Source organism: Schistocerca gregaria, chromosome 1 (genome assembly GCF_023897955.1).
Source record: "Schistocerca gregaria isolate iqSchGreg1 chromosome 1, iqSchGreg1.2, whole genome shotgun sequence".
Classification (NCBI taxonomy): domain Eukaryota; kingdom Metazoa; phylum Arthropoda; class Insecta; order Orthoptera; family Acrididae; genus Schistocerca; species Schistocerca gregaria.
The window spans coordinates 1,048,563,277-1,048,587,416 of NC_064920.1; the positions used below are offsets into that span (position 1 = coordinate 1,048,563,277).

Sequence of the window (24,140 nt, forward strand, 5' to 3'; positions counted from 1 at the left end):
AACTCTGATTACTTTACAGCTGAATTAGTGTGTAAGGGTTAAATAGGTTAAATATTTTACATTAAGCATGTAGGCTAGGGGAACTCTGGAAAAGTTTTGAAAGTATGCTTACAGTCCGCTGGACGTCGCTGGGTGTTCTCATTACGAATTACTTGATAAATATGGTCTGGGTAATTTGAACTTCGTTTTAAGCAAAATTGGTGGTTCACTGATCCCAATGTTTATGACAGCATATCCCCTGAAATATGTCTCTTACAGTGATATCATTTAGCTGATACATTCAGTGATATACACCTACAACACAAAGGTAATGCAATAGCGACATACATAAATACTGATGACGGTAGTATTGCGTACACAGGGTCTAAAATGTCAGTGAATTGGCGGAGCGGTCTCTTGTATGCGTCTGATTCACGTAAAAAGGTTCCCGATCTGATTATGGCCACACGACAGGAATTGCCAGACTTTGAACACGGAGATGGTTGGAACTAGACGCTTGGGATATTCCGTTTCGGAAATCGTAAGGGAATTTTATTGAGCCGTGCCGCGCCTCGCATTGGTGCTGTTTGTAGTTTTCCGCTCTCTGTTGCAGGCCAGACCGTATCCTTTAGTTGACATGGTTGCGATTGTTTGTCTTCTTCTGGTCTTGACTGGCGCCACTGGTTTCGCAAGCGTTCCCTGTACCCTAGTGGCAGCTGCGGCGGTTATCAATATGTAGTAACTGTTGCCCTATCTTTGGGGCCACGTCGTTGGTTTTTCAGGGTCGTGTGAGTGGGCCAGTACGGTTGGGGACGCAGGAGGAGCCATGTCTGCACAGTGCCAGAATACGACGAGACCGCTGGTGGCACGCATGGACTGCCGGATGGAAGGGCTGGGGTCACGAGGGTGCACGACCTCGTTGTAAACCGGATCTTGCAGGCTGTAAGTTGAGTGCATTTCCGTCCAACAGGAGAAACCTCTACCATTGTGACATCTCCCGATTCTCCAGTGGCTTGGGTTCGTGTTGCTGCTCGGAGTGTAGCCGAGGCGAAGAGCAGTGAGTGGAGTGCTTGGGTAAAGAGGATCTGATTACCTTTCCTTTCTTATTATTATTTACTGCGTTCAGCTTCTTACAATTTGTTAAGTTTAACCAGTTGTATTTTTCGTGCCTGGTGGCCACCTAACGCCCCAGTTAGCTGCTCTGAGGGTTTGTGTTTGTAACAGCAGTGTAGGTTTCCTCGCCTTGCTGCCACTGTCCGGTAAGGCGTGTAGTTTTGACAGCTTTCTTGAGTGTACGCCGTTTGTGATTCTTCTACTCATAGTGATTCCTTTCTCTTTGCCAGGCGCCCTAAGCATGGTATTCTGGGGACGTAGTGCAGTCCACCGTTTCAGGCTGTAGTGTGTTGTTCCATTTTTGCATTTGGTTCTTTTGGACGTCAGGTAGCTTCAGCAAGATTACCATTAGTCATTCGTTAGATAGCCACTAGTTTGAGTTGCCATCTTGTGAAGAGAATGCAACTCTTGGCTGCTTATCTCATCGCTCGAGGAAGTGTTTGTTGCCGGACCTTCTCAGAGGTCGATTTCTGGAGCACCGACTGTGACTGGTCCTTGTGTTTTGTTATTGTATTATTTACTACCATACCTTGTCATGCCTGCATTAAAGGATATGTATGTCTAGTTAATAGTTCCAGTCGCCCTCTGGAATAAATGTAGCAGTGTAAGGGTAGTGTTACAAGGTTACTATCATCTTATTTGGCCCGTCTGGTCGTCAATCGCTTGTTTCTTTTAATTAACTTTTGTTGTATTGCCTTTCCTGGCGTGTAAGGCCGTCAGCCGTGAATTGGTCATTTACTTTGAAAAAACAAATTCGATATTTGTATGTTAGCAGTAAGCCTTAAAATCTTATTTCCTGCCATTCCTGACCTCTGATACCTGCGAGTTCTGGCTCAAATGGCTCTGAGCACTATGCGCCTTAACTTCTGAGGTCATCAGTCGCCTAGAACGTAGAACTAATTAAACGTAACTAACATAAAGACTTCACACACATCGATTCCCGAGGCAGGATTCGAACCTGCGACCGTAGCGGTCGCTCGGCTCCAGACTGTAGCGCCTAGAACCGCACAGCCACTCCGGCCGCCTCAGCGAGTTCTTAAACATTCTTAATTTATTTCCATTCTTGGCGTGTAAGAGTTTCAGCCGTGATCACAGTGGCTTGGTACTCCTTAAGCGTTGTTTGTATCTGTATTTTATGGTGATTTGCTAAAATGTAACGCACTGAAAACGCTATTATTTTCAAAGTTGTTTATTCCTTCACTAATAACGTTTGGTATTTTGTCTGTTTATTGTTGAGCCTGGAATTACTGTTTTAAAAATAAATGTGTGTAACTGTAAAAGGCAACCAATAGTAAATGATTACGGCCCCGTCCACAATTGTAACCGAATCCTGTCTTCCGTTGACAATCAGGTTTCATTTATATTCGAAGATCCACAATGTCAAGAGTGTACCGAGAATACTAATTTTAGGACCGAGCGAGGTGGCGCAGTGGTTAGACACTGGACTCGCATTCGAGAGGACGACGGTTCAATTCCGCGTCCGGCCATCTTGATTTAGGTTTTCCGTGATTTCCCTAAATCGCTCCAGGCAATTGCCGGGATGTTTCCTTTGAAAGGGCACGGCCGACTTCCTTCCCCATCCTTCCCTAATCCGATGAGACCGATGACCTCGCTGTCTGGTCTCCTTCCCCAAAACAACCCCCAACAACCCAACTAATTTTCGGGCATTACCTTTCATCACGTACAAGGCAGTGGCAACTTCCTTCACTTAACGAGCGACAGTAGTGGTGTTTGTGTTGGGTTGTCAGTGCTAACATATAAGCAACAATGCCTGAAACACCCGCACATGTCAATGATTGACATACGACGAACATATTCATTAGTGAAATGTGCCGTTAATGCGCTATGGAAGGAGACCACCGCCAAGACTGTCTTTACTAACAGCACGGTGTAGTCTGCAAGACCTCTCCTGGGATCGTGACCATGTCCGTCGGACTCTAGGCGAGACTGGAAAACCGTGGCCTGGTAATGTGAGTCCCGATTTCAATGGGAGGGAGCCGATCGTGGGGTTCGAGTGTGGTGCTGACCCCATGTTGCCATGGACCCAGGTTGTCAACATGGCACTGTGCAAGCTGGTAGTGGCTCCATAATGGTAGGGCCTGTGTTTACATGGATCCACTGGATCGTCTTGTCCAACTGAACCGACCATTGACTATAAATGTTTATGTTCAGCTGTGTGGAGACCATTTGCAGCCATTCATGTATTTGATATTCCCAAAGATCGATCTTATGTCACCAGATCACAACTGTTCGTATTTGGTTTAAAGAACATTCTGGACATTTCGAGCGAATTATCTGGCCACCCAGACCGTCCGATGCGAATCCCATAGAAAATTTATTAGACGTATTTGAGAGATCAATTTGTGTACAACAGCCTGCACCAGCAACATTTTCGAAAATATGGCTCAATATTTCTACAGAGGACTTACAGCGGCTTGTTGGGACCATGCCACATTGAGTCAAGTCACGTCTTGTTGAAACACATCGTCGGGCAAAAGGAGGTCCCACACCTTCTTAGGAGGCGTCTCAACACTTTTGTCACATAAGTGTATGTAGACAGAGTTTGCAAAGTGCGAATAGAGGCAGTAGTAGCGAAGTAATAAATTAAAAGGTTACGTCTGATGTTGAAGTTTTATCGTACGAACGACGACAATGTAGTAACTGATAATGTTTTCCCTTTTATCATTTTGTGGGAGAAAAAAAAATTGTGGCACAGTCTGACTTGAAGGAAGAGTTAGACACATGGACATATTTTGAGTAGACAAGTAATGAAGAATTAATATTGGAGTAAAGGGCAGGAGGTAAAAATCGTATAGGGAGACCAAGAGATGAATACAGTTACCATATACAGAAGACTGTAACTTGCCGTTGTTATTCGCAGACGAAGAGATTTGAACAGGATGAAGTATCATGGACAACTGCATATAATCATTCTTCAGAATGCATACCACAACAACAACAAAGTTTTGTGGGAGGCATGAGCAAGAAACATTCATAAAGATACGAAATTGCGTGTAAAGTTTGTTGTAAGTCTCAAAGTGCTCTCAATCTCAAATATTGTATGAATAAAATCATCACTTCAAATTTTTAAATTCCGTCAATAATTATGCGAAATATTGAAAATCAAACTTTTGTTGCCACCAGCACCTGCTAGACAGGTAGTCGGCAACTAGTACCTGGTTTCGGGTTCTGAGTCCCTTGATAGTCGCTGAGTAATACAAATAACAAGAATGCTTAACTGAAAACTTGATAAATACATTTTCTCGGAAATGGAACTATTACAAACAAATTGTACCAATTAATCGTTACGTTATTTGTTATACGAATATGTCCCACCTTATTGGTTCAAAATTTATTTTGTTCATTGCGAACTGCTTCGAGGTTTCAACGATAAATTATGGAAATGAAACAACAGGAAGATAAATAGAGTATATAGGCCATCTTTCTCGTAGGTGATACCTGTCATTTAATTGTCCTCTATTACGATGATAATATCAAAACCAAGCCCAAAATATCTTATGGGTTTATCTGAGGAAAAGAGCTCTACATTGTTGAAAACGTGTGTACACTACCATTAATCTCAAACGTTTCATTAGTTATTACTGCAGTGTAGTTCGAACAGCCTGTGAGAAACGATCTGATAACTGCCGATTTTGAGGAGAAACATCGTTATGATGCGGGGAGCACTGCTAAATATCGAGCGAAATTTCACGTATCTGTTCCTTTACTAGAACTTCTTCCTAGAGCCTTGCGTGATATTCCTGTCAGGAGTATTAAATAGAAACAGTAATCTAGGATGTTCGTCAAGGATGGAAATAAGCTACGCATGTTTTATAATTTATTTTTATTCACAATTTGACATCAATTTGAACAGAAATATACGTTTTACGAATATCGTTGGGTATAAAATATTATCTTCAAAGATAGGAACAATATTAGCGTATTTAAATATTTTCAGAGGTTTCTCTTTCAAACTTAATACACTCATGATAGACGTTATCTTCACTGGAAAATTATTAAATAGACATTCAAAAATTTCTTCACACCAATTACATGATAACATACACTTTAAAAAACATTTGTAATCTATATCAATGAGATTAAAGCAGACTGTAGCTGCACTTAAAAAAATTATCACAGTTTCAATTAACCTGTGTATATTCGTATATCATTGGTCACACATAATTTCCCAGCAGCATCACATAGAACTCTTCAGCAGTAGTTTATGACTGAGAATTAGACAATGCCGTGTGAAAGATGTAAAAATGTTAATAATTAAACCAGCGAATAAATTTCAGGTAATACTGTCACATACAAATATCAGTTACTATGTCCAGGCAGTCATTTTGTAAGTAACAAAATAAAAGCGATATGTAACAAAAGACGCAAATGCCCAAAAGCTCATTCCCAGGACCGATAGAAGAAAATATAGTGTTTTTAAGTCGAGGGCTAACATTTTGTTAAGAAAGACAATGAAACCTCGAAAACTCTTCAAGAGATTTTCGATTTCATTAAATGCAGTTGTCGTAAGTTATATTGTACCATTCGAGTTTCTCGATTTTTATCTTGTGCCTACGAGGTCTGTGACAACTTATCAGAGACAAGACAAATTGTGGTGGTTACTGTAATAGTTTTTTAATCATTATTATTTGTTTCACATCTTCGTGTCAGAATCTGTAGAATTGCGACTTCGTCAACTAGACACCTGTAAGAATAATTTCAATTTGTTCCGGAGTTTGATGGAAGAGATTCTCTGTCTCCCCAATAAAAATAAATTGCTAAGTAACTGTAAATTTCTACAGGTAGGATTTTTATTTGCTTCTTTATATCGTAATGCGACTGCAAATAATAATACAAGTCCACAAATCACCGCTGTATTTGAAGCACAATAACCGTATTTACGAAAATAACATAAAGACGTATTGCTTGATATACTGATCATTGGTTGTACTCAAACTCTGGCACCAGCAGCATGCTCCGACCACAGACGTATAAACAACTGAAAATCAGTGAAGTTAAGAACTAACGTTGTTAGTCTGGGGAAACGTTGCACTCATCTACACTTTCACTGTTGAGTGATTAACTGACAAGCACTTTTCAATTATTTTTGTCCTAACAATTATGAGGAGACAGTTTTCGTGGAGATATGTGAATCAAGACAACGGTTTGGCATTTTGAATGTACTGTGTTATGCATCAGTATATTAAAATTCTGTACATATATCAAACAATATGAGATTCAACTATGCTTTTCTGTGATACCGAATCTACGAGTTTCAAATCAACAAAACATTTCTTCAGTGTAATATAGTTTTATTATGTAACTACAGTAATTTCTAACCTAAAGATTTAATCACTAAATTAAATAAAAGCTTGTAACGACAAATACAGTCACGCAAGTAAAATTTGCTGGTACAGACCTGGATATTGAACATAACCGCACGCAAACCAAAAAAGACAGTTATACATATGATAGCGTGAAGAAATTGTTACTTCAATTATTCCTCAAGAAAGAGAAAACATTCTATCACAGTTGTTGCTCTAGTCAGTTCGTCATAATATAAAAGCAGGGAATGCAATTTCGAGCAAATATGGAGTAGTCACCAAAGCAACAAAATGAAGAAAACTGAACCTTGTCTGATATTTCCGTCATTATTGTAGAAAAGTAAACAGCACACCGGTTGCATAACGAAAATTGTTTGAACCTTTAGCACATCACTTTTCTGTTGACAGACCGATGAAACTTACAACATAAAAGTCTTCTAAACAATAAAACAAAAATCTTGACGAAGATAAAATAATTGTCCGTTAACTTACTGACAGCGTCATGTATGCATTGAATTATATGGCATTGTTATTACCTGAAGTACGATTGAAAGCGTTTTGCGTGGAACTGTTCACTTATGGAAATTATATGTATACGATTTCTGAGCTTATAAGTCCAGTGACAATGGTTCTCCAGAATACAGTTTCACACTGATCGAGAACCATTAAAGCAGTGGGAATCCTTTGATGTGAATATCCATGTACTCAGTAGATACTATCAGCTTCGTTCTTCTGTGGTGGTGCCTCATTTGTTTTGACATGTAGAACATGAAGAAAGGCAAGTAGTGTTCTATGGAAGAAAATTTACATTTATTACGACTGTTGTTCTTATTGTTCCAATGCAGAACGAGTTTTATTGCTGCGCTTCGCGAAACGGACCAAAGGAATTTGTGAACCTAAGTCTGCAGAATGAGCTTTTCACTCTGCAGCGGAGTGTGCGCTGATATGTAACTTCCTGGCAGATTAAAACTGTGTGCCGGACCGGAACTCGAAGTCGGGACCTTTGCCTTTCGCGGGCAAGTGCTCTAGTGGAAGGTAGGAGACGAAGTACTGACAGAAGTAAAGTTGTCAGTAATGCTTGGGTTACTCAGTTGGTAGAGCACTTGCCCGCCAAAGGCAAAGGTCCCGAGTTCGAGTCTCGGTCCGGCACCCCGTTTTAATCTCCCAGGAAGTTTCTTACCTCAGTTAACACTGTCGATTATGTCAGCAGCGTTTCGAGATGCCGCAACATCAACTGTCAGAAAATATTCTTGATTGTGGAACGCAACAAAACACGTCAACGGCTGGAAGACGGCCTACTCGGAGAATGAATAGTGGCAGCCGAAACCGGAAGTGTATTCACAGCCGGCAAGTGTAGAAAAATTATCTGCGGTGATGTAAACAGAAAAAGAATGTTTATCACGTTAATAAATTCAACAAAGTTTCAAAATATTCCGGCGTTGTTCACAGATTATTTCCTAGGATAAATAGTACATGTAAATGCGACGGCTTCTCACTTAGAAATTGTTTGGTTATATTGGCTGTAAAAGTCTTACTCTGGGAAAAGGAGTCTCCGAGATAATTTTCCTTTTCAAGTCATTATTAATGTAAGAATTCCACTTCAGTATCGAGTACACCATCAGCTTTGCAAGTTTCATATGATACATGTACTGGGTAGCATGTCCGCTGATACTGATGGAATGCGTTGGAACATGTGAGGTTAATGATGAAAAATTTTCGACCATAAATTTAATGTACAGAGTTTTGTTCACAAGGCAATGGGAGGGTTATATTAATGTTCCACTTCTGGAGGTTAAGTTCGCATGTAAAGTCGTCTACATGAGCACAGTTTCAGGTGCACATATTTCGTAGCGCTGTAACTTTTCCAGTCTTCTTGTTAACTCCGTCGGTTGAACGAGCACTGCGGTAGTAGTCATCCAGTAGCAGTGGATGATCCGAGGTCTCCGCGTGCTTCAAGCGGCTTGCGTCACGTGCTCCCGGTGTCACGACGCCGTGTCGGATACGCACAGCAGCAGCGCCACTGTCATCACAGCGGCCGCCAGAGCAACTGTCGCGGCTGGTGGCCGGGGAACCCCCGCCGCAGAGTGCAGCGAGCTGGCGGCCACGGCGAGGCAGCGGCGCAGCGCGGCGCGCTCCAGCTTGGTCGCCGAGCAGAAGTGTGCGTGCGCGCACGCCGAGTCACACCACGCGCTGCCGCCGCCGGCGCCAGTGTACCTCACCGATGCCGCCCTGTCGTACCTGCGGAACGGCGTCACTATAAAGCGGCCCCTAGACGGACATAGGCTGCTCAATAATATCTTCAATTATATTGTCAATAATATTGTGCAATAATACTGTGGTTCGAGAAGTTGGACGATAAATCAGCTGTTGGTGTGATACTGTAGGTTTTGTGCGTACACGGCCCAACCGTTCATACATTATATAAGTCTCCACCTCCTCCCATGAACCATGGACCTTGCTGTTGGTGGGGAGGCTTGCGTACCTCACCGATACAGATGGCCGTACCGTAGGTGCAACCACAACGGGGGGGGGGGGGGGGGGGGGGTTATCTGTTGAGAGGCCAGATGAACGTGTGGTTCCTGAAGAGGGGCTACAGGCTTTTCAGTAGTTCCAGGGGCAACAGTCTGGATGATTGACTGATCTGGCCTTGTAACAATAACCAAAACAGCCTTGCTGTGCTGGTACTGTGAACTGCTGCTAGCAAGGGGGAACTACAGCAGGAATTTTTCCCAAGGGCATGCAGCCTTACTGTATGATTAAATATTCTTGGGTAAAATACTCCTGAGGTAAAATAGTCCTCCATTCAAATCTTTAGGTGGGGACTACTCCAGAGGACGTCGTTATCAGGAGAAAGAAAACTGGCGTTCTACGGATCGGAGTGTGGAATGTCGGATCCCTTAACCTGGCAGGTACATTAGAAAATTTAAAAAGGGAAATGGATAGGTTAAAGTGGGAATTAATGATGTTTGGTGGCAGGAGGAACAAGACTTTTGATCAGGTGAACACAGGGTTATAAATACAAAATCAAATAGGGGTAATGCAGGAGTAGGTTTAATAATGAACAAAAAAAAAGGAGTGCGGGAAAGCTACTACAAACAGCATAGTCAACGCATTATTGTGGCCAGGACAGACACAAAACCCACGCCTACTACATTAGTACAAGTTTATATGCCAACTAGATCTGCAGATGACGAAGAAATTGATGAAATGTATGAGGAGATAAAAGAAATTATTCAGATAGTGAAGGGAGACGAAAATTTATTTGTCATGGGTGACTGGAATTAGTCAGTAGGAAAAGGGAGAGAAGGAAACGCAGTAGGTGAATATGGATTGGGGCTAAGAAATGAAAGAGGAATCCACCTGCCAGAATTTTGCACAGAGCATAACTTAATCATTGCTAACACTTTGTTCAAGAATCACAAAAGAATATTGTCTACTTGGAAGAAGCCTGGAGATACTGACAGGTTTCAGATAGGTTATATAATGGTAAGACAGAGATTTAGGAACCAGGTCGTAAGGCATTTACAGGGGCAGATGTGGGCTCTGACCACAATCTAATGGTTATGAACTGTAGATTAAAACTGAAGAAACTGGAAAAAGGTGGGAATTTAAGGCGATGAGACCTGGATAAACTGAAAGAACCAGAGCTGGTACAGATTTTCAGGGAGAGTATAATGGAAAAATTGAGGGAAATGGGGGGAAGAAATACAGTAGAAGAAGAATGGGTAGCATTAAGTGATGAAATAGTGAAGGGAGCAGAGGATCAAGTAGGTAAAAAGACAAGGGCTGGTAGAAATCCTTGGGTAACAGAAGAAATATTGAATTTAATTGATGAAAGGAGAAAATATAAAAATGCAATAAATGAAGCAGGCAAAAAGGAATACAAACTTCTCAAAAATGAGATCGACAGGAAGGGCAGAATGGTTAAGCAGGGATGGCTAGAGGACAAATGTAAGGACGTAGAGGCTTATCTCACTAGGGGTAAGATAGATACTGTCTACAGGAAAATTAAAGAGATCTTTGATGAAAACCCAGTTCTAAGCAAAGAAGGGAAAGCAGAAAGGTGGAAGGAGTATATAGAGGGTCTATACAAGGACGATGTACTAGAGGACAATATTATGGTAATGGAAGAGGATGTAGACGAAGATGAAATGGGAGATATGATACTGCGTGAAGAGTTTGACAGAGCATTGAAAGACCTGAGTCGTACCAAGGACCCCACAGTAGACAACATTCCACTAGATCTACTAACAGCCTTGGGAGAGCCAGACCTGACAAAACTCTACCATCTGGTGAGCACGATGTATGAGACAGGCGAAATACCCTCAGAGTTCAAGAAGAATATAATAATTCCAATCCCAAAGAGAGCAGGTGTTGACAGATTTGAAAATTACTGTACTATCAGTTTAATAAGTCACAGCTTACAGACAAATGGAAAAACTGATAGAAGCCGACCTCGGGGAGGATCAGTATGAATTCCGTAGAAGTGTTGGTACACGTGAGGCAATATTAACCCTATGACGTATCTTAGAAGAAAGATTGAGGAAAGGCAAACCTAGCATTTGTAGACTTAGAGAAAACTTTTGACAATGTTGACTGGAATACTCTCCTTTAAGTTCTGAAGATGGCAGGGGTAAAATACAGGGAGCGAAAGATATTTACAATTTGTACAGAAACAAAAGAAAAATTTGGAGTAGCAATTAAAATCCATTGAGAAGAAATAAAAACTTTGAGGTTCACTGATGACATTGTAATTCTGTCAGAGACAGCAAAGGACCTGGTAGAGCAGTTGAATGGAAAGGACAGTGTCTTGAAAGGAGGGTATAAGATGAAGATCAACAACAGCAAAACGAGGATAATGGAATGTAGTCGAATTAAGTAAGGTGATGCTGATGGAATTAGATTAATAAATGAAACGCTTAAAGTAGTAAAGGACTTTTGCTATTTGCGGAACAAAATAACTGATGATGGTCGAAGTAGAGAGGATATCAAGTGTAGACTGGCAATGGCAAGAAAAGCGTTTCTGAAGAAGAAAAATGTGTTAACATCGAGTATAGATTTAAATGTTAGGAGGTCGTTTCTGAAAGTATTTGTATGGAGTGTACCCATGTATGGAAGTGAAACCTGGACGATAAATAGTTTAGACAAGAAGAGAATAGAAGCTTTCGAAACGTGGTGGTACAGAAGAATGGCGAAGATTAGATGGGTAGATCACGTAACTAATGAGGAGGTATTGAATAGAATACGGGAGAAGAAGAGGTTGTGGCACAGCTTGACCAGAAGAAGGGATCGATTGGTAGGACATGTTCTGAGACATCGAGGGATCACCAATTTAGTATTGGAGGGCAGCATGGAGGGTAAAAATCGTAGAGGGAGACCAAGAGATGATTACACTAAGCAGATTCAGAAGGATGTAGGTTGCAGTAGGTACTGGGACATGAAGAAGCTTGCACAGGATAGAGTAGCATGGAGAGCAGCATCAAACCAGTCTCAGGACTGAAGACCACAACAGTAACAACAACAATAATGTGCAATAATACTGTGTTTCGAGATGTTGGCCGATAATGACGCTGTTGCCGTGATAACTGTTCCACCTTATTGCAAGTAGTTGGGAAAGGTGGACCAAAAATTGTATCTAGGAGCGGAACTTGACAGAACTGGTGCTGACGGAAAAATATTATAAGTTTTTTGCGTAGACTACCCAACAATTCATACATTATATAAGTCTGCAGTCTTTTGTGGCTATTTTCAGTGATGTTAAACTCTTCTGTGTTGTTAGGCTGCGATATATTTCTTCAAACAATCGGCATTTCGCCCCCTCTTCTTCAAGATCTGGCGGTGTCGCCTTTTCTTATAATGGAGACATTCCTGTGCTTGTACTGGAGAAGTTGGATTAGTGGGCAAAGATTTTGAGACGTCGTGGTCTCCTGATCTTCATTGCTTACATATTCTGCCCTCACTATGAAATTCCGCAGATCATTCGAACCCAAACTCGATAAGATAAAGTCGATGTTGTATGAATTCATGTAAACGACACGCAAATGACTAATAAATCGCAAGTGCGTACCGTGGTTGAAATACTCGAGGCTGGCGTACACCCATACATTTCAGACACGACGGTCACAGGAGCTTTTAGTTCGAGAGAGGCAACCGCACGCCAGGAGGCCGGTCCCAACCCGTCTACGTCGGCCGGTGACCGCCCGTAGAGCAGACACTGTTTCCCCGAGTGAAAGGACGACCCCGTGTTCGGCTTAAAAGCAAATTCCGCTATACCGTGTGGGAGCGACCAACCTACGCATTTTTTACACATAGCACGCAGTTTCATAGTTTTCCACAATGAGATAGCAAACGCCTAACGCCGATACTACAGATTTCGGGATTGGTCACCTTAAACGAAACGTCATTCTCCCGTTTTAGAAGAGCAATAATGATTGGTAGAAGATATTTGTGACGCCTTGAGCTGAATGAATAATGGAAGAGACCGAAAGGTATACCCCGTCACATCTGGCATGGAGAGGGGCCGTTCCGTTGTCGCTCTTTGAGCGAGAACACGTAACGAGAGCGTGCGCGTTCGTACATGTATTCAAAGAGCGACGAACAAGTCTCTCTTCAGTACTTCACTGGGAGAGCACCTCTGTCAAGAGCTAATCGAAGTGCGACTGTATATTGAATCCTTGCGTTTAAGCGTTGTTCACTGTGTCGGCCGCCACACTTATTGTTTAAACGGACAAAGTTATAGTTAAACACCCGCGAGCAAATTTTGAGTGGCATCGCGGTGGACTGGTTATCTGACCGGTGTACCACGCCAGTAGTTAGACTAGGGGCGAATAGGAGTCCTTGACTTCATCAAGGCATAGGGAGAGTTTGATTGGCGATGGTCAGTCCAGATAGAAAGAGAGTTATCTTATTTTTCAGCAGCGAGCGGCGCAGACAGCAGTCATCGCATCTTACGGTATTGTGCGCTACAGCTCTTGCAAGCCCAATATTTCCTGCACGACAGTACACTTCACTGCATTTCACACGCGACAGCCTCGACCGTACCTAGCAACATTCTAACGGATAGTTATTCAAGTTGAGTAGTAGCGGCTCTCAGACATTCTGCCAAGTCAATAATAATCTTTAACTTTGTATAGAAATTCCATTAGCGATTCCTATCTTTAAGAGGTAACTTCACATCCTGAAAAGAACCAGGAATTAAATTATTCAGCTCATAACTTAAAGTGCCATTGTGATTTCTCAGAATTTTTACTAAATAAATAATAATTTTCGTTAGTTTCATGTTTTTCTTACACTAACTAGCACTACTCCAGTACCCAAGTATCCCACTACTTACGTAAGAAATTTTGTGAATTTTTGTGTCATTTCCTTACAATGGACGACTCCAGAAGATATTTATTGCTGAAAGCTCTTCAGGCATTTCTCTTTAGAACGTTAGGAGCGTCTGGCTGATTCTGTAGTAGTGTGGCGGTGGAAATTGCATCTTGCAGGAGTCACAGGGTATAGGGTACATCTCAGATTAATCCTTTGCGCAGAATGACAGAATAGCAACTCCACACGTTCATCACCAGAACCTTGGGTTGACACGGGTGTGTGCCATCATCACTGGATAGTTAGTGAAGTTTGTACACGCTAAGGTCGAAGAAGGGGGTTAGTGGCTTTAACTACTGTGGCTACCATTGGTGGGCCAACGTCTTTAGTTAGAAAGGAATTTTTCGCGCACTTATGTTGGAAAAGAATTCCTGGTTAAAATTCTGCTATTTGTGGCCCCATATCATTGGCCAGAAGCGAAACCGGCAGAGCACGAGTTAGGAAATTTTCATCCAAACTATAGCTGTCTGTAGAGGTGGCTTCCAGGGCGTTGTTTGTATTGCTCGTTCACAGCGGCTGCGTATTCACTTCTCTGATAGCTGAGAGCCACGATGCCGGAAACCTATAGCCGTCCTCTCTATTGAAGTTACGTGCTTTCTTAGAAATTTCAATCGTTTCTCGGACTTTTCTTCATCAAATGTTGGTTTCCTTAACCAGAACACGAACGTTATTGAAATCTGTGTCAAGGCCACAATTCTCGTGATGTTCCTCTGCCGCCGATTTCATGCATAGAGCAGCGGTGGCGTTTGAGTTCCTAATACGATCGACGCCCTGGAAGCCTCCTCCGTGGACAATAATATTTTGGATGTACATTCACCCTCTCATGCTCTGTCCGTTTCGCTTCTAGCCAATGATATTGGGCCTACCAATAGCAGCAGGAGTAATTTTAGGCAATAACTCTTCTCCGGCAAAAGAGCGGGAAAAATCACTCTCTTACCACCGACACTGGCCCACCAATGACACCCACAGGACTTTAAGCCAATAAACCCCTTCTTCGGCATTAGCGCAGGGACACTTCTCTTAATATCCAATGGTGACGGCCCACCAATGTAAGCCCAAGGCTTTTTACCCAGTAATCCAACTTCTCCAGTACAAGCACCATGACAGTGCCTAATCTGCTGTAAACACCACAAGATCCCGGAGAAGATCCCAGCAGAGGAGTCGAAATGTCGGCTGCCTGAAGAAATACGAAGCACCCTAACAACCCAGAAGATTTTAATTTCATTTGACACATTACTGGAAATGGTTCTCCCCATACATTGCCGTCAGCTTTACACACACTGTAGGAAAAGCTTAACACAAATGCTGTCTTTAACGCAGTTTACCTACTGGTTTCAGTCCAGGACCATGTTCACGGTGCTGTACAAAAACAAAACGAACATTGCGGTAAAATACAGTGACCAACAGGAGCTGCAAGATCAAAAAGTTAAGAAAACAATATTCATATGATACTTACGTCAAATATGCAATTATAAAACCAACATTATATATAATACATTTTTCGAAAACCAAAGATACATAACTGAAGTAAAGCAGAAGAATTCTGAACACAATAATTGTCTGAAATGTAGGTGCTAATCACTAATAATCAAAGGAAGACATTAAACTGGCTTAAAGTACTTAACAACATAAACACATGTAATCACAATATGATTGTCAAGCATCATGAAGTACAAAGATAACTCAACGATGGAACATAATTGAAGACATCAAAGATTACAAGGTCAAAACGTAAAATATATGTACATAAAATACTTAAAATACTATCAAGCATCTTATGTAAAACACATAAAATAGTAAAATAAAAGTCAGTGTTTCTTTCAGCTCTAAAACTAAGCACAACTCTTTTAACATTATATAAACTGTGTAACACATTCATAATTCTGGCTGCTATCAGGCACAATATGTCATCACACCACATGGTAAGCTGAAAACACAATGGTCTACATGTAAAAGAAGAAAATATACTGATGTAGCTAACATCAGCTATCAACTTCAGAACCAACAAAGTATCCAGGCTCTCGCCAACACCCCCCCCTCCCCATTCCCCTTTCCAAACATCAGATAATTTACTGTGGATGTACATATGCCCCGTATACCCATATCAAAAAAAATAATAGAATGAGAGACAGTGTTACACCAATTATTTATAAGGGGCTACCAAAAAGTATCAATTTGAGGAAGTTGCTGCAGCGTACATACAATTTAGTGCGACTGCGGTGCATAATTATGGAAGGGTTTAGTATAGCATTCGGATTTTCCCATGTGCGCGGTGTAAATCAGGAAACGTGGACTATATCGAAGTAATCACATAATGCGTCCAAACAGGAGCAGTATGCTGTTATTCTTTTCTTGGCTGCTGAATTTCATATAAGCACACATTCCGCTGAAAAGTGAAAATCTAATTCTGGAAGATAAATATTTATTGGGTGTATTCTTTCATTCATAACTTCGCATTAATTAAACTTTTTAACGATGTCTTCATTCATGGCCATGCACAATCTTTTCTGAGCTATAAGACTAGAATAAAATATTCATAACACCACACATATACATAAACGGTTTGAGACATAGAAACGAGTTTTCTGGAAAACAATAGTAGACAAAGAGGAGAGTATTTTGCCATATGTTCAATATTCAAAACTTCATTATCTACTGTTTTCTTCAACACATTACAACTTTTTTCACTCAAACAGTGTAATATTTAATGGTTATCGATATCTGGTAAACGATACTTGTTGTGGGGTTTGCAACAACGTTAATTTTTACACCAAGGATGCGCTTTCTTGTAAGCTATTAACCCGACTTATCCACGGTATCTCAGTTAATATATAACTGTTTCAGGATTATGCACAACTGTGTCTGCACTAGTATGTTAACGAGGCAACATTGTGTGAACACTACTGTACTTTAGCAAACATAGCAAATTTTAACATTACAGCCAGAAAACTTTAGGTTTTTAGTCGAACTGCGCTACTTATGACATTTGTTTAAAGAAGAAAGTAAGAAATCCGGGAAAATTAAAGCGTTCCATTTGTTGCAATTTCGCAGGAATCATGTAACCCAGTTTGTTTATAATAAGTAACATGTAGTGAAACTCAACAAAGAAATTTCTTTCCACAACTCAATGACTAGATGAATATGAAAAATATTAGCACCAAATAGCACACCATCGTTTCAGTTCTATGAGTGAGGGACTAAACTTATTTATGTCTGACAGCTTACAGTTCATCAAAGATACTGATTATCTGTTTCAAAACAATTTTGAAAGTAGTCATAGTGACCACAGCTTCAAAGATATAAAACATATTGTCTCTACAGGAACTCCTATTCCAGAGCCAAAAAGGAGAAGAGTTCTACGCATTAAAGCGTGTATATTTCCATTTATGAGCTGTTAGACCGTATGATTAGCATTTCAAAAAGATATTAGAGGTGAAGCAGCTGAATTACTTTTCTAAATGGGGATAGAAACAGTGAATTGTTCTAATTTTTCTCAGAGCACTGATAACAAGAACAAAAGTGCTTTGGTAAGTTTTAGTACCAACTGTTCATTATTAAAAACACAGTAGCTTACAGATATCCTTTGAAAATGGAACAAAAGAAATGATTTAGTGTAATCTGACTTGATAACCGTTTTTAATGTTCAGGAAAGTGTCACCAGTGGTGAATTATGAGTAAAATAGTTGAAATATTAAAATCTACTTCTTAGTGCAAACATACAGAGGAGTTTACACAATTTCACCTTAACAACATGTTGTGCAGATGCATCTGCGACAGAATCATGAAACAATTGTTTTCTAAGTGAGAGACTGACCTTATGAAAAAGCACACCCTCGGTCAAAAAGCAAACATGTAAAATCTTCACTTATGTTGTAGGAAAACCCACAGCAATTCTCGTTTGAGCAGTTATAAATCACCATTAAAAATGGCCTTGTTTCATTGAAAATTCTGTAATGTGTTAAATAAAGCAACAGATAGTAATGTTTTGCATATTACCCATCGAACAAAATACTCTCCTGTTTGTATCCTATCACTTCCCAAAAACTCGCTACAATATCCCAAATCATATATGAAATATGTTATGAATATTTAGTTCTGGCACTATTGGTGGAAGCGCGATAGCACAAGAGTGAACTACATAAAATCAGTCTTATCGAGTGTGGTGACAGATAGAGACCTGCTTCCAAATATGAAGTGTAATTCATTATGTTACCTAAATTTCATACTCACCAATAGGCAATGCAGCATGGTGCTAATGCAAAATCATTGCATTCCCTATTTTTCCTTGAAAGTTTTCGAATTTGGCACAGTGTCTCAGTTAACCGCAAAATCTGACAGTAACTTCATCATTAACGAAACGATGGGCACACTTCACCATGTGCTGGCATATAAAGCTACAGCAATTTATTTTTACCAACCGCTTTGCTTAAAATCGTTCGAAAGGAATTGCAGAGTGTGCACTTTCATTCTGGCAACGCAGCACATTGCCAACTGACACTTTGGAAGAGAGTAGAAAATGTCGTGTACATTCTGGCTTGCAGGTAGATACGGGTCCATATCAGTTGTGGCTGTCACCAGGTGGCCATTGTGTGCTGCCGCAGTAGGTGAGACGCTGGTAGAGGCACATGCTGTGCAGGAAACCCACTTCCTTTCTGTGAACACTGTTTTTACGGTAATACAGTAATAGTTACGCCCCGAAGATGGCTATTCCAACACGACCAAAATGTCGGACATTTTAGTATTTTAACGTTTTACTGTTTTATATGATAATGTACCCTTAGATCTATTTAAATGGCGTTTTTAGATCATTTGAACACTACCAAGATATTTATAGTGAATATTCGATTTTGTTTGCTGACTGTTTTAACTTTGAAACTCGTATTTTCAGCAGGGGATTGACAAACTGGGTATACAATATCTTATAGAAAGTATCCAGACACATTGACTAGCAGGCTGCCCAGCCTTTGCTGTGTGCACCCACAAGCATATATAGCTCCACTGGACAGCATGGAGAGCTTGTACACAGACACTTCCTACACCAAGAAAATGTTTCTTAAAATGGACCTGTCCAATCAGAGATTCATATAGGCTCTGTTCACCCTTCGTCTATATGGCGACTTGAACTCTGCTGGGGATATTTTCAATGAGGTGCCCGAATATCTGTGGAGTGATGACAACCCATTCATCCTTAGTAACTGAAACCAGAGAAGGTGATAGAGATGGAAGCTGCCGATTTCTAACTTATTGCAAGGGAATCACATTGGGTTCAGCTCAGGACTCTGAGTGGGCGAGGCTATTTTAAGAACCATTGTTTTGGTGTAAGAACTGAAAGAAAGCCAGTAGTCTGTGTGCCGACTCAACATGCTGTCCAGTGCAGCTATGCATGCTTACAGGTGCACACAATGGATTCTGGATAGCCTGCTAATCACGTTGCTGCAGTCCTGTTGTGAGTACGATGTCATGCACACTGTATCAGCTATGTACTCTTTATCACACAAGTTAAAAGAAATTATTCATTACAAAAAATTTACTTTTACGTTACGTTTAGCTGTGTATATCAGCTTCATGGTGAAGTGCCAATCATTTTGTTAATGGTCACACTTACTGTTATATTTGTTGTAAGGTGTCAAACAAATAACACACCTTACATTAAATTCCTGAAACAATTATGGTTAATTCGATATGTCACACGACACAGCTACGTGAAAATGTATGAATTTTATTGATAGGCAACGCGAAGTGAATAAACAAACCGACATTTCGTGAATATAAACCAGTAACACACACTCTAGTAATTACATGCAAGTAAGTTACTTGACCCGAGCTGTGAGACGCATTTCTAAGGGAAAGCGAATTTTACAATGGCATGCCGTCTCAAGCACCTGAAACCCGCGCCACGGGACACCTAACGGATACAATGATACGCCACAGCCACTGTATAGGCCGCCGGCAAAAGCAGCTCTGGTCCCTGCTTTTAACCAAGACCCTTTGGAAGGCTTTCTACAGGAACATGGCTGGAGATCACAGATAAACGTCTGGAGAACCCCAGCTCAAAACACTGGTGACTCACAGTAGCCACCTGCGTTAAAATTCACATGAAAGAAAAAGCTGATTATCACAGTATTACATAGTAGAAGTTAAAATCCGCCCTACGAAAGAAACGACACCTATGATAGGCTACAAGAAACTCTAGTGTGTGGAGACATAACAAGTAAGAACTCTCTGACTAGTCAGGAAGAAAACATGTGGGCACCAGCTGTGTTATAGCCAAATTGCAGGAAGAGTAATTGGCTTCGTCTCTTGCAGAAAATCGTCAAGTGTTTGAGCAAGGCGACTCGCACCATTCTGAGACGATTGCGAGAGTCATTATGTGAACACTTGTTCTCAGGCTCGTCGTAAGGAGTTTAACAGCAAAGTCCCCTAGTATGGAGAATTGCACCTGTCAGTTAACGCTTGCGAGTGATTTGAGGTCAACAACGTACATGCTATTCCAGCCAAATGCCACTTAACGTAGCTATTGAATAAAATGGAGTCTCGGCTTCACTGAAGACATAGGAAATTTATCAGGCTGGTGTTAAACAGCCGAGAGAGATTTACGTAGAACAGTTTCTCAGACTGACACCTCGTGCTGTCAGCCGCCACTATCGCCGTCGACGCAAGGTAATCACGTGCGCTTATGCTGCTCTAGCGAGTGATTTCAATTGATACTGAGAACTGCAGTTGTCTCCATCTCTCCTGATTTTCGTGCATTCAACCATGGTCAGTAGTTAAACATATTCACAATTGTCGAGCTTAACTGAATCAGAATGAAAGATGTCGAATCTAACGAAAAGTAGTGATCACCCACTGTAGAGTTATTAATTGTCTTACTTGTGTACTTCTTTTTGATTGCTGTTTACCGACCCTCATTCAATTTTGTGTATTTTCATTGTGCATTTTTGAATAATTTATTCTTTGGCCCCAATTGTATTAAATTTGTTTGTATTTTTATCGACCCATCAGACAATGTCATCAACCATCTTGCCATTAAAGAACCTTATAATAGTTAGGAATTTCGCTTCACAGTTGTGAACACACAGTATCAATATTTAACCATCCAGTACGTAATTTTGCTAACATTTCTGTGCCTCGAAGTCATACTTAAATGAAAAATAAACCTTAATAACGAAAATGTAAGACTTTCATTTTTGCTAACCCATACTCTAATTTCTGTTAACGATAATGTTACCTTCACAGGGAGTGTAGTGCAACTGACGGTGATATAAGACACCAACAGAAACATACGTTTTTCATAGTAGGTGCATTCTTCTGCCATCTGCTTCCAGGTACTCCATATTAGCGCCCTCAGTAGTCATTAGATACGTGAGAGGAGAGAATGGGGCGTTCTGCGGGACTCACGGGTTTCGAATGTGGTCAAGTGATTGGGTGTCACTTCTTCATACGTCTGTAAGCGAGATTTCCACACTCCTAAACATCCCTAGGTCCACTGTTTCCGATGTGATGGCGACGCAGAAACCTGAAGGCAAACGTACAGCACACAAACGTACACGCCTATCTCGTCTCCTGACTAACAGACACAGCCGACAGTTGAAGAGGGTCGTAATGTATAACGTCTATCCAGCCCATAACACAAGAATTCCAAACTGCATCAGGCTCCACTGCAAGTGGTCTGAAAGTTAAGCTGGAGGTAAGAAAAGGATTTCGTGGTCCAGCGGCTGCTCATAAGCAAAACGTCACTTCGTTAAATGCCAAACGACGCCTCGCTTGGTGTAAGGACCGTAAACATTGGACGATTGAACAGTGGAAAAACTTTGAGTGGAGTGACGAATCATGGTACGCAGTGTGGCGATCCCATGGCTGGGTACGGATATGTCGAATTCCTGGTGAACGTTATCTACCAGCGTGTGTAATGGCACAAGTAAAATTCGGAGTCGGTGGTGTTATGGTGTGGTCGTGTTTTTTATGGAGGGGACTTGCACCCCTTGTGATTTTGCGTGACACTATCACAGTACAGGCCTACATTGATTTCTAAGCACCTGCCTGCATCCAACTGTTGAAGAGCAATTCTGGGATGGCGATTGCATGTTTCAACAAAATAGAGCAAACGTTCAGAATGCACGGCCTGTGTCGCGGTGGTTACACGACAGTAAATTCCTGTAACAGAAAGGCGTGCTCAGAACACCTTTAGGATGTTTTGAAACGCCGACTTCGTGCCAGGCCTGACCAACCGACGTCAGTACCACTCCTCATTGCAGCACTCCGTGAAGAATAGGTTTCCATTCCCCAACACACCTTCCATCACCTGATTGAACGTATGCCTGCAAGAGCCGAAGTTGTCATCAAGGCTAAGGATGGGCCAACACCATATTGGATTCCAACATTACCGATCGAGGACGCCACGAACTTGTAAGTCACTTTAAGCCTAGTGTCAGGATACTTTTGATCACGTAGTGTACATTCGCGACAAGACTTCCTATAATGACGTAGAAGCAAAACCTAGCCTATCGCAGGCCTATTACACAACCTCGCTCAAACTCAGTGAGTTGTTGGTAAGGTGTCTTTGTCACCTTAAAGGCATTCTCGACTAACGTTAGCTCACCAAGTCCAATCTCAAAGGTAACTGAAGTTCAAGATCGTTACAGCGTGTATTTAAAAGATACCTGATTAGCATCCTCATAGAGGCGCTACTATAGCCAGTCTTACGCGACTGGCGGGAAATTTCAATAGACACAATCTTTCAGATGTAGAAACACGTTTACCAATTTTCGATTACGTCGCACCACTTCTTCTTGATGTTGCCACTTTTTTTTCCCGTCGATGTGTATTGGAATTTTTTCAGTATAGCTTGAATACGTCACAACGTACATTACGAAAAGAAAAAATTAAGGGCAAGACACAGACTTCAACTGAGAAATAGGAAGAGGTTATATAAGGGAAATTAATGCCGAAACCGATGGTCAAAATTAAAGTGCATCTGGGATTCATGACCGAAAATAGTTGTACACTAATCAAAACAAGTTTTCTATCATCCTTGTTCCCAGAACTCCTGAAGATAGACATTGACTGTGGATATTACATCACAGGCACAGTCCCTTTGACTGTTCAGAGATGTCACTAAACCTGCCAAAAGTGTAAAAAATCATGCATGAGCAGCCCCTATTAGACAGAGGGGGGCCGACAGCCGATCAGTTCCAGTAATTCCAGCAGGAAGTAGATGCACGGCTCGTGTTGTCTGTAGTTCAGTCATGCCTAGACGGTCAACACAGCGGTTCGATCGATTCCGCATTGTTACTTTGTGATAGGAAGGGCTCTCAACAAGTGAAGTGTCCAGGCGGCTCAGAGTGAACCAAAGCGATGTAGTTCGGACATGGAGGAGATACAAAGAGACAAGAACTGTCAATGACATGCCTCGCTCAGGCCGCCCAAGGGATACTACTGCAGTGGATGACTACTACCTAAGGATTATGGCTCGGAGGAATCCTGATGGCAACGCCACCATATTGAATAAAGCTTTTCGTCCAGCCACAGGACGTCGTGTTACGACTCAAACCGTGCACGATCGGCTGCATGATAGGCAGCTTCACTCCCAACTTCCACGGCCATCTCCATCTTTGCAACCACGACACAATACAGCGTGGTACACATAGGCCCAACAACATGCCGAATGAACCGCTCAGAACTGGCATCACGATCTCTTCACCGATGAGTGTCACATATGCCTTCTACCAGAAAATCTTCGGACACCAGTCTGGCAGCAACCCGGTCAGGCTGAACGCCTTAGACACACTGTACAGCGAGTGCAACAAAGTGGAGGTTTCCCGCTGTTTTGGGGTGGCATTATGTGGGGCCGACGTACGCCACTGGTGGTCTTGGAAGGCGTCATATTGGCTCTACGATACGTGAAATCCTTCCTCCGACCAATAGTGTAACCATATTGGCAGAATATTGACGAGGCATTCGTCTCCATGGACGACAATTCCCGTCCCCATTGTGCACATCTTGTGAATGACTTCCTCCAGGATAATGACATCTTTCGATTAGAGTGGCCACCATTTCCTCCAGACATGAGCCCTATCGAACATGCCTGGGATATACTGAATAGACCTATTTATGGACGACATGTCCCATCGACCACTCTGAGGTATCTACGCCGAATCACCGTTGAGGAGTGGGACAATCTGTACCAACAGTGCCTTGATGAACTTGTGGATAGTATGCCACGACGAATACAGGCATGCATCACTGCAAGAGGACGTGCTACTGGTTGTTATAGGTACCGGTATGTACAGCAATCTGGACCATCACTTCCAAAGGTCTCGCTGTATGGTGGTACAACACGCGATGTGTGGTTTTCAT

At 41.6% G+C, this 24,140-nt stretch overlaps 1 protein-coding gene across 1 annotated transcript in view; it reads right to left on the bottom strand.

Moving 5' to 3' along the window:
* Nucleotides 1-4,917: 4,917 nt before the first annotated feature.
* Nucleotides 4,918-24,140, bottom strand: part of LOC126280942 (acid sphingomyelinase-like phosphodiesterase 3a) — a 588,911-nt gene continuing 569,688 nt past the window's right edge. The window contains exon 10 of the mRNA XM_049979805.1: nucleotides 4,918-8,654. Coding sequence (XP_049835762.1) covers nucleotides 8,399-8,654 — 256 coding nt within the window. The 3' untranslated portion in view covers nucleotides 4,918-8,398. The remainder of the gene's footprint in view (nucleotides 8,655-24,140) is intronic.